At 55.5% G+C, this 15653-nt stretch overlaps 1 protein-coding gene and 1 long non-coding RNA gene across 10 annotated transcripts in view; both read right to left on the bottom strand.

Annotated features, from left to right (window-relative positions):
• The window catches only part of GLT1D1 (glycosyltransferase 1 domain containing 1), a 77726-nt gene extending 72459 nt beyond the window's left edge, over positions 1–5267 (bottom strand). For all 9 annotated transcript variants that reach the window (XR_005531319.1, XR_005531320.1, XR_005531318.1 and 6 more), the window contains exon 1: positions 5197–5267. Coding sequence is in view for 5 of the 9 variants with exons in the window: in XM_039249570.1 (XP_039105501.1) it covers positions 5197–5264 (68 nt within the window). In the remaining 4 variants the exon portion in view is untranslated. The remainder of the gene's footprint in view (positions 1–5196) is intronic.
• Positions 5268–10229: 4962 nt separating this feature from the next.
• LOC120243444 lies at positions 10230–15619 on the bottom strand. Its single transcript, XR_005531322.1, has 3 exons — positions 15292–15619; positions 14669–14858; positions 10230–10477 (listed from the first exon to the last, which is right to left on the bottom strand). It is a non-coding gene; the product is annotated as an uncharacterized LOC120243444 (long non-coding RNA).
• Between the last annotated feature and the right edge of the window lie 34 nt (positions 15620–15653).

Raw genomic sequence — 15653 nt, 5'->3', positions numbered from 1 at the left:
CTCCACACACAGCCCTCTTGGAGACCCTCAAGAATAAACATTTCATGGGGCGCCTGGGGGGCTCAGTAGGTTAAGCGTCCGACTTCAGCTCAGGTCACGATCTCAGGGTTCATGGGTTCGAGCCCTGTGTCGGGCTCTGTGCTGACAGCTCGAAGCCTGGAGCTGCTTCAGATTCTGTGTCTCCCTCTCTCTCTGACCCTCCCCCACTCGTGCTGTGTTTCTCTCTGTCTCAATAATAAATGAACATTAAAAAATTGATGTAAAAAAAGAATAAACATTTCCTGAAGGAAAGCATGTTCCCTTCAGGGGGAACATGAGACGGCTCTGCCCACCGACTTCACGTGCACCCTCCTCTTCCTCCGCATCCACTGGAGAAGAGCTGGAACACTCGAAACCCTTCCTCCCGGCTTCGGAAGCTGCCAAACGCTGGGCCGTTGCCGGGAGCCCAGAGCTGCAGAAGCAGGGAGCGGCCTGGCCAGGGCCCTCGCTGCCCCGGGCTCACTCCCTCCCCATTCGGGCTTCTGTTTGCTTCTGTTATCGCAAGCGGCACCCAGTCCCGCATGCCTCATCCCGGAGGGCACCACCCTCCGTGCAAGGTCCAGCTCCCCGTGGCTGTGACACTCCCATTCCTTCGGATGCCAGCTCGATCATCCACGGGTGGCGCTGACCCTCAGTATGCCCCTCTGCGGCCGGAACAGCTGAGCCCTTTGCCCTTCCCTGTACCCTTAGGAGCTCCATAGGCAAAGCTCCAGGCACGGCCCCTTGTGCTCTGACAGGCATCTGGAAGCTCGGTTTACAACAGGGGGCAGAAGGCCTTTCCAGGAAATGCCCTGAGAGTACACACCTTTGGGTTTGTGGGCGGCCGGTCGCTGGCCAGATGCTCAAGTCACTACCGGGGATGGGGCAGGCCAGAGTCCAGCACCCGTGGGTGCTGCCATGGCCTGCAGATCTCACTCACAGGAGCCCAGCACCCCCCCACCCCTCCCATACCGCCACGCCCCCCAGATCTCACTCACAGGACAGGTCCTGCCTCCACTTGGCCTTGGCCATAATGCTGTGCAGCCTTGATTAAGAAGATTATTTCAAGTGTTTGGAGGACCAGCCTCCCACTTCCATTCGGTGCCCTTTGAAACTATGGACCCCCATAATTTCACCAAAAAAAAAATATATATATATATATACATATAATTTTTTTTTCTTTACATCCATCACTCATGCAATTTATTTCCTTCCCCCGGTCCACCAGTGAAATGAACTTTGTTCTCTAGAGAACTTTGTTCTGTAGGTTTCTGACCCTCTTTTTAACTTACCAGCACACCTCCTAATTGTGACCTTTTTTGTTAGGAACTGACCTGAACCCATCTGTCTGATGTAGAGGCTTGTCAGGCTCTTCTGGAAAATGTGTACGGCTCCAGGGGACTGGAGGTGGGCAGGGAAACCATGGGTCGCCTCTCCAGCCACGCAGACGGCCTGACCAGCCAACCTTGCAGTGGAATCTGGGGACACGGTGGGGGCAGGGGCTCAGACTGCCTGACTGCGTGTCCACACAAGGGCCCCCATCACCCTTCCAGCAAACCATACACCCTCGACACGGGGGATTATTCCTGAGATGCTTTACGCTAATGAACAAATCTAACGTTCACAGTGCTTGGGAAACAATTCCAGACACACGTGCCTGATTAGGGTACTTAAAATGCTAATTAACAGCCCCTGAGTTAGAACACAAAGTGAACTGTGGCACCTGGGTGGCCTGAGTCCCAGCATCTGACTCTCGTTTTCAGCACAGGTCATGATCCCAGCGTCAGCAACTGAGCGTGGAGCCTGCTTGAGATTCTCTCTCCCTCTCTCTCTTCCTCCCTCCCTCCCTCCCTCAGGCCCTCTCCCACTTGTGCTCTCTCTCTGTCTCTAAAAGTAAATGAAATTAGAAAAAAATTTTTAAAGAACACAAGGTGAGCTTACACACGCAGCGCACGTGCGCGTGGAGGGGTCTCTGAAGTGCTGTGCAGACAATAAAACTGTCTCTCTCCAGCGACTGATCCCCAGACAAACTAGCCTCAAACACCCTCTTCCAAGCTGTCACCTACACCTTCTAAAGCCCTTCCTTACTGTCAGGACCGACAAAACGGAGGCCTCCCGGTGGCCTGGCCCACGTCCCACACCCGAACCTCGGTAGCCAGGAAATGTGTCACTTTCGAGGAGACCTAACACCCGCCAGTCAGGCCCCTCCAACTCCGTCTAGCCAGCTCACGGGACGCCGGAGCCCCGACCTCCCAGCCGGCCGGGCCTGTCTCCACTGTGAGGTTCAAGGTTCCATGAAACTCGCTCTTCCCTCGGGGAAGTTCTCCCTGCTTGTGAGGTGGGGCGGCCCCGCCCGGTACCTTGTTTTCCCCTGGAGAAAGGACACCAAACCCCTTACTCGGTTATTCTAGCTTTGCATTGACACTGTCCACATTCAGCAGCCAAACCCTGTTATATCTTACTCCTGAAACGTGGCTCACCTCCTCTGCCCATCCCAACCCGCCTCCAGGATGCAGCCCGAAGGACCTTCTACCACACAGAAATCGGACAGCTGTCGGGGGTCCGATATGACAGGGCCCCGCCCGGCTCTCCAGCCTCGTCTGCCCGCCGGGCCAGAGGGCGCTGTGTCCCCGCACTGCTCTCCGCTGTGGGGACCACGGGGCCTCGTAGGCTGTTCAGCCGTACCCGGCCCTCCACCCACTGGATGCCAGTGGCCCCTCACGCCCAGTGTGACCGCCAAAAATGTCTCCAGACACTGTCTGATGTCCCCCGGGGGCAGAATCGCTCCTTCCTCCTCTGCACATCCTTCAGGCCCCTGACCCCAGAGAAGCACTCGGGGCGTACTGGGCGTTGCTAAGGCCACACAACTCGACCCGGAAGGGATGCGCTCTCCCCCATGATCCCCCCCGCTGCCCCTTCGCCTGGGACGCCGTCCTCCCTGCAGGCCCAGCCTTCCCGCCTGGCCGGCCAGGGCCCACGGCATCACAGGTCGCTCACGTGTATTACATGCACACTGAGCGCCAGGCCCTGTTGTGAAAATGCCGACAGTGTACGAGCTCGTGTTTGATTCTCATAACAAACCTGAGGCAGGTCACATCAGCCCCCTCTTCGTGGGTAAGAGCCCCGAGCAGCCAAGCCCTCACGTGACTGGACCTCCGTTGCCCCTGCTGGAGAGCCGGAGTTTGATTTTCCACCGATGTGGGCACGTCCCCAACCTGGGACGGCGCCCGCCTGCCCACTCTCAGGGCACCTCTACCTCCCGATCAAATCGAGGATCCGGCCTCCCTCTTCCTGGATGGGGTGTTAATTTACAACGACAAACAGAAGGACCAGAAGGGACCCAATTCTTCTTTTTAAAACTCCAATCGTATCTAACTCAGACCCCCTCCTCTGGTAGACTGAAGGGAACCCCAATCTTACACATTTTGGGGGTCTCCCTCTTCTGCTGCCTGGGGTCACTTGAGGGTCAGAGGGATTTTTTTTGGGTCTGGCTCTGCAAGAACCTCTGTCACCATAGGAACCTCTGCCCCCTCTGTCCCCGCTGTCCCCCTCTGTCTCCTCCATCCCCAGGAACCTCGGATTTTATGCGACCCAAGATGTCTTTGACAACCTCTGATTCTTATGCAATCCCTCCAGAACGAAGGGGAGACAAAGCTGGCCGTGAAGAGACCGAAGCACAGAGAGCAATTGTTGTCATGCTTCATGCACACACAGCTGGGGAAAGAACGCAGAGTAACTCAGGGGCCCCTCACCCCAGCTAGAGGCCAGTGGTCTCGCTGCACATGCCTGCCTATGTCTTCCGATGGCCCTCTGGCTGGGCGCCCCTGGGGGGCCTCTGGAATCCTGAGGTTCACATGTATGGTTCACATCCCGAGCCAAACATTAAAGAAAGAGATGCTTTCTCCGGCCCCCTGTGGGACCAGGCCTCTCTCTCAGACCTCTTTCCCGGTACCCCCCCGGTCCCCCCCCCCCGCCCCCCGGATGTGTAGATTCCAGACAGCCCGGCCTTCTTTCTGTCTGTCCGTCAAGTCAAGCTTGGTCTGGAATTAGGACCTGTGCTCCAGCCATTACCCCCTCCCCAGCTGTCTTCCCAGCTTTCATGCGTCCTTTGGTCACAGGTCACAGGTCATTGCTTAAATGTCACCACCTCAGAGAGCCTCCCCTGAGCCCAGGGCACTAATCACCATCCGGAACTCCTTTACTTCTCTTTACCCTGCGGTCTCTCCCCTGCCCGCACGTGCCCCACCAGAGCAGGGGCCACCCGCACCCCCTCCCTGTGTACGCGGTCAGTGAGGCAGGGTCACTGCCATCCGACTGCAGATAAACCCGCACGATGCAAATCCTCACTGTGAAATCCTAATCGCACAGCTCAGAAAACTGATTTATCCTCCATCAATCATGATAGATGACCCTGCTGCTCTGGATCTTTAGGACTGTAACGTGTGTCAGTGGAAAGGGACATTAACGGGCGGGCTTTGCCCCCACCGCTCATTCTAATGATGGGGAAGCCGACCCGCAGAGGGGAAGTAAATTAAGAAATTTCATGAAGCAAGCCAGTTAAAAAAAAGAAAGAAAAGGAAGAACAAGAAGTTTCCATCAAGCCTCAGGCAGTAATCTGCTCCCCCCACCCCCCACCCCCGCCCGGGGAGGCTACAGTCCGGTGAGAAGAGAAAAAGTACCCAAGGAAACAAAGGACAAGACAATTGCAGAAGCGAGTGCTGAGCCGGTAACCACCCAGGAAGAGGAAGATGGGCGCTGGAGGCCCCGGGGTTAGGGGGTGCCCACCCGAAGCAGGAGGGACGGCCCGCACGTGCGCTGCACCCTGGGCCTGGAAACCCTCCCCGAGCCGCGCGGCCTTCAGCGGACCCTCCCGCACCCCGGATTCTGCGCAGACGGCGCGGGGGCAGCGAGGCCTCCGGGCGCATCCTGCCCCCACGGCTCGCGCGCCCGGGACAGCCCTGACCTCGGGCAGGTCGCGCTGCGCGCCCCTGCCCCCTCCGCCGCGCCGCACTGGGGGGCTCGGCAGGCAGGCCAGCGCCGCGCGGGCCCCCGACTCCCCCAGCGGCGCGTGCACGCGGGCCCGGGCGCCGCGATCCAGGGTCCGGGCCCCGCGCGCGCCGAGCCCGTCCGTTTGTGCGCGCGGTCCGGGCCCACGCAGCGCCCCGCGCCCGCACCTACCGGACGCGCTCGGCCGTGACGGCGTTGCCCGTGTGCCGCCGCAGCACCGCCACGAACAGGAGCCGCATGCCGCCGCCGCCAGCCAGGCCCGGGGCGGGGGCGGGGCGGGGCCGGGGACGCGGACCTGGCCCCCGCGGCGGGCGCTGGTGCTCCCTGGGCCGGTCCCGCCCGCCGCTCCCGAGGCCGCGCCCGCGCCCGCCGGTTCCGGCGCCGGGTCCCAGCGCGCGGCGGGGTGAGGCGAGGGGGGAGTGCGACCCCTCCCGCGGATGCGGAGGCCACGGCTGGGCTCTCGGGGGTCCAGGGGAAACCTGGGTGCGCTCCGACGGGGACCAGGTGTGGCGGTGGGTGTGCTGCCTTGCGGACCATTGGCGGAGGGGACTTGGGGTCCCCTCCCACAGGAACGAGGGTTGGTCACGAACCCCCCCCCCCCGCCCCCTGGGACCAGGGGTAGTTGCAGGTTGCTCCCGTGGGATCTGTGAGGCGCCGGGTCCTTTCCACCGGGGCCAGCAGCGGGGTGACTGCAGACTCCCTCCCTCAGGAGCCCGAGGCGGCCTGGAAGGAACGCTGTGGGCCCCGGGGTGGCCAGCGACTGCCTGGGTGGCTGCCAGCACCAGGCATCTCTGACCCTGCCTGAGAAATCAGATAGGAAGCCCCCGTCTCCACAGCTGACCGAATCTGAGAAGCAGCGCACCCCTTTAGATGAGTTCAAGATGAACTGGGCCATACCGGGTGTTTCAAGTTCGTCTGAGCACACGCGACTGCGGGGGGGGGGGAAGCCCAGAACTGGAAGAGGCTGGGGCTGGGCCGGAGCCCCCAGAGACCCAGGCACAAAATACCGAGGCAAAGCAAGACCCTTAATTGGCTACAATGTGAAGCCTCGTTGGCTGCTTGTGATTGGCTGTTCTTACATTTCAAACCCGTAACCTTGACCTTGAGGCGTTTACAGGCTCCCTCTGGGCTTATTTACATCAGCGCCAAGGCGGTGAGCCCGTGGGTCTAGTGGCCTTCTGGGGCCTGGGCTCTTCAGTTCACCACAGTGCTTGATGGCTCTGCAATTCCTTCACCATCTTGACCTGAATACAGGTTTTAAGAAGAAATTGAAGCTTCTTTCTTGGCTCCACAGTCACCAGGAGCCCAGGCTTCTTTCTAACTCCAGCATCCCAGTGTTGGGCCTCCGTTCCCAGCAGGGCCGTGGGGTGCGGTATGACTGCTGGAGTCCCGCCCATCACATTCATGTTCCAGGCGACAGGGACGACGGGCCAAAGGGTGCACCAAAATGACACGTTTCATTTCAAGAGCTCCTCCCGCAGTGTCCCCCAGGCCTGAGGCCTTTATCTTCCTGTGTCCGTGGCCAAGGCGGTGGGATTGCTGGGCACATTGTGGCCCTGAATCAGATGGCGGTCACTTAGCAATACCAGGTTCGAGGGGCTTGGATGTGGACAGAGCTTTTCCAGGGCAAGCACTCCATCCACTAACAGGCCCATATCCAACCTGACGGCTCATGTGAAGGCCCCGACCGACGCACCGGGACCCTTCCCCACTCCTCCTACCCAAGTGTGAGCTCAGTCATGGCTCCGACCTCCCCCTTGCTTGGGACGATGTCGTGGGTAGGGCAGGCACTTGCTAGATGTTTGCTGAATTAACTGAAATCATTGTATTTGAAGTGCTGTGAAATTTTATTCCTACGATGACACATTCCTGATTTTTTAATGGAAGTCAGTGCTGCAATAAGTCTTGCCAGGCTGAAATTCACTGTGGTTTGACGTTTCTGGAATACACCTGTTCCGTAGGGTACGAGAAGCTGTCATCTTTGGGGGCCCATTTCTGTGTTCATTCGTTGCTTCGATGTGCCCATTCAGGAGACATGAAGGACCGTACACAGTATCATAGCTAATTAGTTCATTTAGGTGAAGTCTTTTATGATTCTCCCAAGTAGGCAGTAGAAAGGGGTTCAAAGACAAATGTGATATTATGGGATGATACAGAAATAATTAGTGGAGGGGGGCATGGTGAGAATAGAAAAGGTTGTAAGCATTGCTTGTAAGACTTCTCCAGGTGCTTCAAACAGTAGGGTCTTAAAATATATGTAAAGCAAAATCCGTTTTCTCTTTCATCATAGTGTTTGCTTAGGCTATGTCTCTGGTTCACGGTGCCAGGGGAAATGGAAGTGTGTTATTTGCCCTGTGTAAAAGTGATCGCGTCTGACTTTAGATGTGGCTCATGATAAAAATCAACACTTCACATGTTTCTTTTTTTTTTTTGCTTTCATGACATTAACAAACGAGGCACCTTCCTTCTCTTTTCCTATCATATTTCCATCTCTGCACCATCATCATCCCCCACCACAATGCTGAGAGCTACAAATGTGGGGCTGGGGCGGGGCGGGGGTGGGGATCTTCCTAAAAACCAAAGACACATATACAACTGTGGTTTAAGCACCCTGGTTAGGTTTCCTTTTCCAGGCTTTCACGGACAGCACCTGATGTGATCAAATGCAAAAGAAAGCCATCCGTCTAAAGTCACTGGTTTCTCCCAATGTGGCTTAGCAAGCCGGGGGGGGGGGGGGGGGGGGGTCAACCAGAACCAGATGATCTCCCCTTTGAGCTTTTGGCAAAAAAGAAAAAGCAGGCCTTTCTTCCCACTGCTGTTCTGAAGGTGAGGTGTGGTGGGCTCCTAACTCTTCAGCACAAGGATGCTCACCCCCAACTTCTCGTGGCTGCCCGGTGAGACATTCGGCGCGAAGGCATTGACGCTGCTCGGAGGCCTCCCGGGTCTCCTGACACAAGAGACAAAGGTCCAATTCTGTGCACATCAGGGGTCGACAAAAGGGAAGATATTTTTACCTGCGGCCAGTGACAACCTGTTGTCTGCTGAGACCCGTATTCATTCTTTAAATTTTTTCATTTATTTCTATTAGATGCCCATGTATGTTTAGCACATGCAGATGAACAAAAGAGAATTTAACAGTCACCCTGAACCCCACTGCCCTGAGAGGACCGCCCTGGGCACTGGGGCGTCAGGTTTCTGCAGACCCTGTGAGTCTGACCACGAGAACAGTCGCGTTCACTGGCACCCACCCTGCAGCCGGCGCTGTGGCAGGCACTGGGCGGTCCACTGCTCTCCCCCCACCCCGGCCGGCTGGCAGTACTGTTCTCTGCCCTTCAGAGGTGAGGAGCGGGGACTCAAGGAGGTAGGGTGTCTCCCAGAGGAACACAGACGGGATGGACGCTACCGTCCCTTCGCCTCTGCTACGTGGACACTGGGTTTTGTCAACTTTATCACTTTGGTTTGTGCTGGTTGTTTCATTATGAAAAGTAAAAATGCTTCACATGGGTTCAGTTTGTTGTTGCGCTTGTGTTTTGTTTTGTTATTTGCTCTTTTTTACTTAATAACCGTGGTGGGCAAAACGCTAACACGGCCCCACGGTCCCCAGCCTCCTAATTTGTACCTTCTCCCACTTATTCAAACGCCCAACCAGGTGATGGGGTGAAGAGAATTTGTAGATTAAATCCCTAAATTAGTCACCCTTAAAATAGGGAGATTATGCAGGGTGAGTGTCATCCGGTAATTGTCCCTTTAGAGGTGCTGGCACTTCCCGATGTCGGCAGAGCTCTGGTGCCAGAGGAATGCGAGGTCAGGAAGCATCTCTACTGCTGCCTTGGGGACCCCAGCAGCCACGAGCGCGGAGAGCAACCTCCACCCAGCAGCTGGCAGGAAACGGGCACCTTTACCCCCCAGCTCAACACACTAGACCCTGCCGCAGCCCCAGGAGCCAGAAAGGGCTCCAGATGAGACCTCGGCCCAGGCCCCCTCCACTCCTGCTGTGTGAGGCCCTGGGCTGAGAGCCAGCCGGCCTTGCCCAGACTCCTGACCTACACAGCGTGCGCGGGCACACGGGGTGGACTGCGGCCGCTGCACTGGTGGGACTTGTTTAGGAACGACAAAACAAACACGGTCTGCGTGTCCTCAGTGCCTTCCACCTCATTTGAGGAGCTCCGTAGCGTCCCACTGTGCCCGTGCACGACAGTCAAGGCCTTCCCACTGTAGACCTTTGCCTCTTCCAATCCTTCCGCTACCGTACGCAACATCGCAGCGGACGTTCTAAATTCCTGGGAACGGCACTACACACGGAGGTGAATGTGGTTTTGATATAAATACACCCAACTGCCCTCTAGAAACGCTGCGCCAAATGTCTCCCCCGCCCCACTGGCCGCTTAGGAGCACACACTTCCCTCCCCAAACTGCCAACACTTCGAGGGACCTGTCCTGTCTTTTTGCATTTTTAAGTTTTCGGTTCAACTGGACTTTTGTTGTTGTTGTTGTTCCCTTTGAAGGGCATTTGTATCTTTTCTTTTTTAACGTGTGTGCATGCTTGTATTAGCTGGAACTTTTTCAGTTGCAAGGGACAGAAAGTCACAGTTGTTTACTCAGAAAGAGAGATGATAGGCTCACAACGGAATGTCCAGGAAAAAAGCAACTCTAAGTGATGCGCAGAGCCTCACCCAGATGTGTCCTTCCCTCTCCGTCTGTGCCTTATACAAGGTGTGCCCTGGAGACTCCAGGCTTGTACTCTTGTCATCACACGTCCAGCGGAAGGAACATGGTACGTCGTGGCCTGGCTCTGGTGAGGCCGGCCTGGGCCACCTGTCCCATCTTTGAGCCAGTGGCTGTAGCTCAGCAGAGGGACACAACAGTGGCCACAGCTGGCCTAGAGGAGACACCGTGGCGGGGGGGGGCATCCTCCCTGACGCCCAGACACTCACTTCACCAGTTTTACTTATTGGATATTCACCCAGTACAGCCCACAAGATTCCTAGGAACTTATAAAATGAAGACAGTAACTTTGTCATATGTATTTCAAGTACTTTTTAGGTCTGTTTGCTGTAAACAGCAATTATCCTCTTTACCAAGGAAGTTTTTAGTCTTTATGTACTCAAATCACCTGACGGGCCTGTGGCTTTCATGTTAGGCTTAGAAAAGCATCCCTTGCCCTCAGAGATTCTATTTGCCAGTATTTTCACTGAATGCTTTTTATTTTTTTTTTTAATTGCTCCATGACAATATTTTATCTCTCTTGAATTTATGCTGGTTCGAAATGTGAAAACTATTTTTCCCACATGTAATGGTTGTGTATTCCAACAGGATTCATTGAGGAATCCGTGCTTTTCTCCATCCGTTGGAAATGCCTTCATTATCGTTTGCTGAATTATGTTACACGTGTGCTTCGATTCTTCTCCTTCCTGCATATCCACCTCCACTGACCTTTCCCGTGAGGCCTAATCTGAAAAACAAATACACTTGTAGCTACCAATTACCTACCTTATGACTGCAATGTGGATGAGGAATTACAAAGCGGTGGTTACAACAGAATGGTGAGGCGTAGCCACATCTGGCACTTCTTCAACTGGAGGAAGCAGAAGTTCCTTTTCTTTCACTTTCCCTCTCTCCTCCCTCTCCTACTTAGCTGGTGAATGCCTGGCCATTGCAGATGACCTGGGGCCTTTTTAAGCACAGGAGGAAATACTCCCAAAGAGCAGACGTTGCTATGCACACGGGTCAGGTAAAATGAGTGCTTAAAATAAGGCAACGCCAAGCCTGTCTTCCTGGCCACACGCTCTCACCTCCCCTGTGAAAACAAAACACAAGTCATCCCGGAGCTGAATTAACTGGCGCAGCGGCAGCAGGCGAGCTTGGCTTTGCTGCGGGCTCGAGAACAGCAGGCCCGACTCCACCCATGGGTCAGCTCTGCCTTTCCTGCCTCGGTTTTCTGCTTCCACCTCAATTCTCGGTAGCCAGACAGAGCTGTTACAACAGCGACTCCCTGAAACACACAGCACTTAGGACAAGCCTGCCCCAGTATGGCCTGACTGTAAGGCCACAGTCTGCTGTGCAGAGACGAGCAGGGCCTGTCGTGGTCCCCGGGGTGGAACCGGAGAGCCAGAAAAGCAGAAGCATTGTCCACCAGTGCTGACGCGGAGTGGTCACTCCTTGCAGAGGACGGTCGGCCGGTGACGTGCGGATGGCACAGATCATCCGTGATGGCTAGCTGTGAACCAGCATTTTAAGGAAGCCGAAACTGTGAGTAAGCAGATACAACATTTGCGGAAAGGGGCAAGCCACGCAGAAGTGACACGCGCCGTAAACATCATGAAAAAGTCAGAGAAATTCAACCAGCCCCTGAACTGTCCTCGGTGTCTCATGGCTTCTGAATTCACTCTGTCAGATCAAATCTCTTCTCTGGGGACGCGGCAGTGGTGGAGCAGGGAAGGGTCCTGCGTCTGACAGCCAGCCGTGCACCCCGTCCACACCCCCAGCCAGCAGCCTTGCAGTAAGGCCCGCTCTCCCATGGGGCCCTTGAGGTGAAGAGGCTGCGGCAAAACTATACTCCATAAGATGACGTTTCCCTAGATGCTAGCTGTGTGACTCAGGTCATTTACTCACTTATTTAGGTTCCAAGGAGAGAGTCACACAATCACTTCCAGGAATAGGCACTTATTACAAGCATACTCCAGGGGCACCTGGGGGGCTCAGTCGGTTAAGCATCCAACTTCGGCTCAGGTCGTGATCTCACAGTTTGTGGGTTCGAGCCCCACGTCGGGCTCTGTGTTGACAGCTCAGAGCCTGGAGCCTGTTTCGGATTCTGTGTCTCCCTCTCTCTCTGACCCTCCCCTGCTCACACGGTCTCTCTCTCAGAAATAAAACATTAAAAAAATTTTTTTAAAAAGCATACTCCATACAGCGTCCGCTTGTGTCAGTTCTTTAGGGTCATGATCACGGGCTTCGCACACGGGCTCCCATGCATGGAATGCAGGGGCTCTCACAGCAGACTGGCCGGGTGTGAGGAACACAGTGGGCTGCTCTCGTTTTTCTTTATATTCTTACTTTTTGATAGAGTCGTGACAGGTGGCTTTTGGCTACAAGCAACAGGACACCCAACACGTGGCCTAAAATGGTGTACGGTTTGTGACCCATCATTGCCTAACTTCTCCCTGATGCTCTGCCGTGCCGTCCACACCCCCAGCTGGCTCACCGCAGGAGGATGACACAGCCCCAGCAGCAATGACAGCTCCAGGCTTCCTAGTTTGTGCCCCGTTTGGAAGACCACGTGTGTCCTGCAGGCCCGGAACTAGAGTCCTTTCTTTTAGCCTGACTGGGCCAACTTCTGTCATTTGTCAGCTGCTGGGCCCTGGGGGAATTTCGTGTCTTGAATAGTTAGAGTCTGGGTTTCTGAACAGGCATGACAGACTAGTATTGGTTTCAAGCAGTCAGATCTAGAAACAAAGATGAAGTTGGCTTCTCCTGAGGAGTGACATGGGTGGCTGGTGGGGAGCGGGGTGGGCAGGGACAAACGGAGAGGGGGCAGCCCAGTGGAATCGGGACTCTGTTTGGAAGGACAGGCGGATGTGCCTGTTGGACAAGCAGGAATCAATCGTGCCCACGGCATGTCCGTATAGGGCAGCACTGACCCACAGACTTTCTGCGGTGACGCGTGACCTATACGTGCTGCCACCATGGGAGCCATCAGTCACATGAGGCCACTGGGCACGTGAGTGTCGCTGCTGTGACCGAGGAACAGAATTTCTCATTTTATTAAACTTGCAGCGACTGAAGTTCAAACAGCCACCAGGGCTCGTGGCTAGTGCACCGGCCAACACAACCTGAGAGAACGCGTCTGCGGTAAGAAAGCAAGACGACAGAGGGTGCGGAGGAGCTGGGTGAACTGGGCAGCATGCACCCCGCAGAAGACCGGGGCTGCCACCTGCTGTGGGCAGACTGTGGCCGCGGGCCGAGGCAGGTGTGTTTGCATCATCTCATGCTGCCTAACAAACCTGCCCCACACTCAGTGCTTTAAAATAGCAACTTTTTCACTTGTTCTCGGTTCCGCACGCGGTCGGGGCCGAGACCCGGTTGGGCAGCCTTTCCGTCGGGCCTGCTGTTGGTCCCTCATACGGCTTCCTTCAGCCAGCAGGTCGGCTGGGACGGCGGGACCTCCTCTCCACGTCGCCGCTGCCTCTCCTTCAACACCTGGTCTTTCCAGCGAGGACCCCGGGCTTCTCACAAGGTGGTTCAGGGCCTCCAGGACACAAGAGTAGAAGCTGCCAGAACTTCCTACAGTTTGGGCCCCGCCCCGGCCCAGGGACATGCCGCCACATTCTACTGAAGCAAGTCACAGGCCTGGACAGTGTGAAAAATCACTGCAAACAAACCACAACACCTCTTCCTGTCGGACTGTTTTGCAACCTCAAGATGTCAGAGGCAGCAGTGCACAGCAGACTTCCCCTGGACCAGGAACCGCCCCGGCTCCTCAGTGTACATCCTGAGCTCTAACTCCTGCCCCTACCTTGTTCACTTAGCTGGGTACTTCTCAGGGGACACCACTCAGTTGGGTTGGTCGGCTGTCATTCAAAATGGCACATCCGTATCGGGGAGGGGAGAACTTCCCATGAAATCATCACATGAACCGAGCTGAATGGCTTAACTTTTGTCCCATGTCTACCCTGCACTTTGCCTGAGAGTGTCAACTTTATCAGTCTCTTGAACAAATACTTGAAGTTTCTGTCTCCCGGACCAGCCTGAGTACAGAAGCAGCACCGCACTGTACCAAGAGTTACATAAAAGCCTTTTATTGGAGACTGAGCTCTACAGGGGCGCCTGGGTGGCTCAGTTGGTTAGACGTCTGATGTTTTATTTCAGCTTAGGTCACCATCTCACAGTTTGTGGGTTCAAGCTCCATGTCAGTGTGGAGCCTGCTTGGGATTCTCTTTCTCTCTCTCCTCTCTTCCCCTCCTGTGCTCGCTCTCTCAAGACAAATGAAAACTTAAAAAAAAAGAAAAAAAAAAAAAAAGACTGAGCTCTACTGCCTACGAGGTGTGTGATCCTGAACAGGAATCTTAAATGGTTTGCCTTTTAGTTAAATTAGGATACTAACATATGCTGTAGAAATCACAGGGGTCTCAGAAAAATAAAGCAATAAAATAAAAAACAGCAAGAAGACAGTGAATATAAACTATTATTTTGGCATCATTTAAACTTCAACAAACATCCATTCATTTAATTCCATACACAGTTACCATGGGCGCGGGCTGTGGTAGATTCTAGAAGTGCAGTAATGGACAAACAAAATCACAGCCCTCCCTGAAGACCGGTATTAAATCATTTCGCAAAATACGTAATCATAAGAGAGTGTCGTGAAAACAACGCACAGGGTACTCAAAAGACGTAGGAAGAGGGACCTGACCTCTTCTAGGAGGATCAGGATGGAGGACAATTAGCATTGATGGACTGGATGGGAAGGTCCTGTACCGTCATTCAACGATTCTCTCTTGAAACGGCGTTAAGTATTCATCTCCCGCCTGCCGGGCCGGCACCAGCACCGTGGGAGGCACATCTACGTGTCCACGTTTAGGAAAACAAAAAAGGGAATACATGCTCCCGAGGCCTTTATGCCAGATTTCTCCGCCAGATGACCTACCAGCAAGCCCACTGCCCGGGGAACAGCTCCATCCTTCTCCTGGCTGGCCTCAAACATGGAGGAAGGAAGCGGCAGGGTCTCACACGAATCGCCATCATCCAGCTGTGGGTCGCGATATCTCAAGCCATGGCGGGGCCATTTCTGGAGGACACGCTTCCCCACCGTGTGCCCGTGGTCGCTGTTGTAGGTGCTGTGGGCGTGGACAATAAGACACTTTAGGTTCCCGCCACCATGGAGCTTGTACCAGTGGGGACCAGTGAAAGTCAGGGAGGACACGGAATACAGGAATTAAAAAAAAAAAAAAAAAAAAGTGACAGGTGCTTTGCAGAAACTAAAACGGCAACGGGATGGGGACGGGATGCACCTCAGATGGGATGGCGAAGAAATGCTTGCAAGGATGGGCGCCGGAGCTGAGGCCTGAAGGGAAACGGGAGGCCAGCCAGAGGCCAAGCAGGCAAGCTCGCCGCCTGACGTCGGGGGCAGCGGCTCGTCACGCGGCGGTGGGAGTGGGGGTGTCTCCTGGGGGCTATCTGGGGACCGTGTGCAGACAGGGTGCTTGCCACGCTGGGGGGCGAGGGTGGAACCGACGCCCGAAGAACAGCAGAAGCTGGGGTGCCGCTCACCGGCCTTCCGTGCACCGGGCGGCCCCACACAGGACCACTGGCCCCAAACGCCGGCGCTGCACCTGCACAGGAACCTCGTCCCGAGGCAGGAAGGTTTGCAAATCAGCCCGGAACACCAGGCAGAGCCCGAAGCTGCCGTACGAGGGGTCTGTCTACGCTTCCTCGGAGTGACACGCACGATTCCGCTTTTAAAACCCGGTAAGGGGCAACTCCGGAGTTCGGGGCTCCACTCCCGGTAGGAGGGGACGCGCTGCCCGGCTGGGCTTCCGGGAGGAACCGGAAGTTGCTAGCGGCGACCAATGGGGGCGCCGAGGGGCGGGTCTCGCGAGAAGGGAGGTGGCGGCGGCGGCCAATGGGAGCTG

Source organism: Hyaena hyaena, unplaced genomic scaffold, assembly GCF_003009895.1.
Source record: "Hyaena hyaena isolate Hyena2069 unplaced genomic scaffold, ASM300989v1 scaffold_343, whole genome shotgun sequence".
Classification (NCBI taxonomy): Eukaryota; Metazoa; Chordata; class Mammalia; order Carnivora; family Hyaenidae; genus Hyaena; species Hyaena hyaena.
The sequence above is the reverse complement of the archived record's forward strand: the minus strand, read 5'-3'. Positions and strand labels throughout refer to the sequence as shown.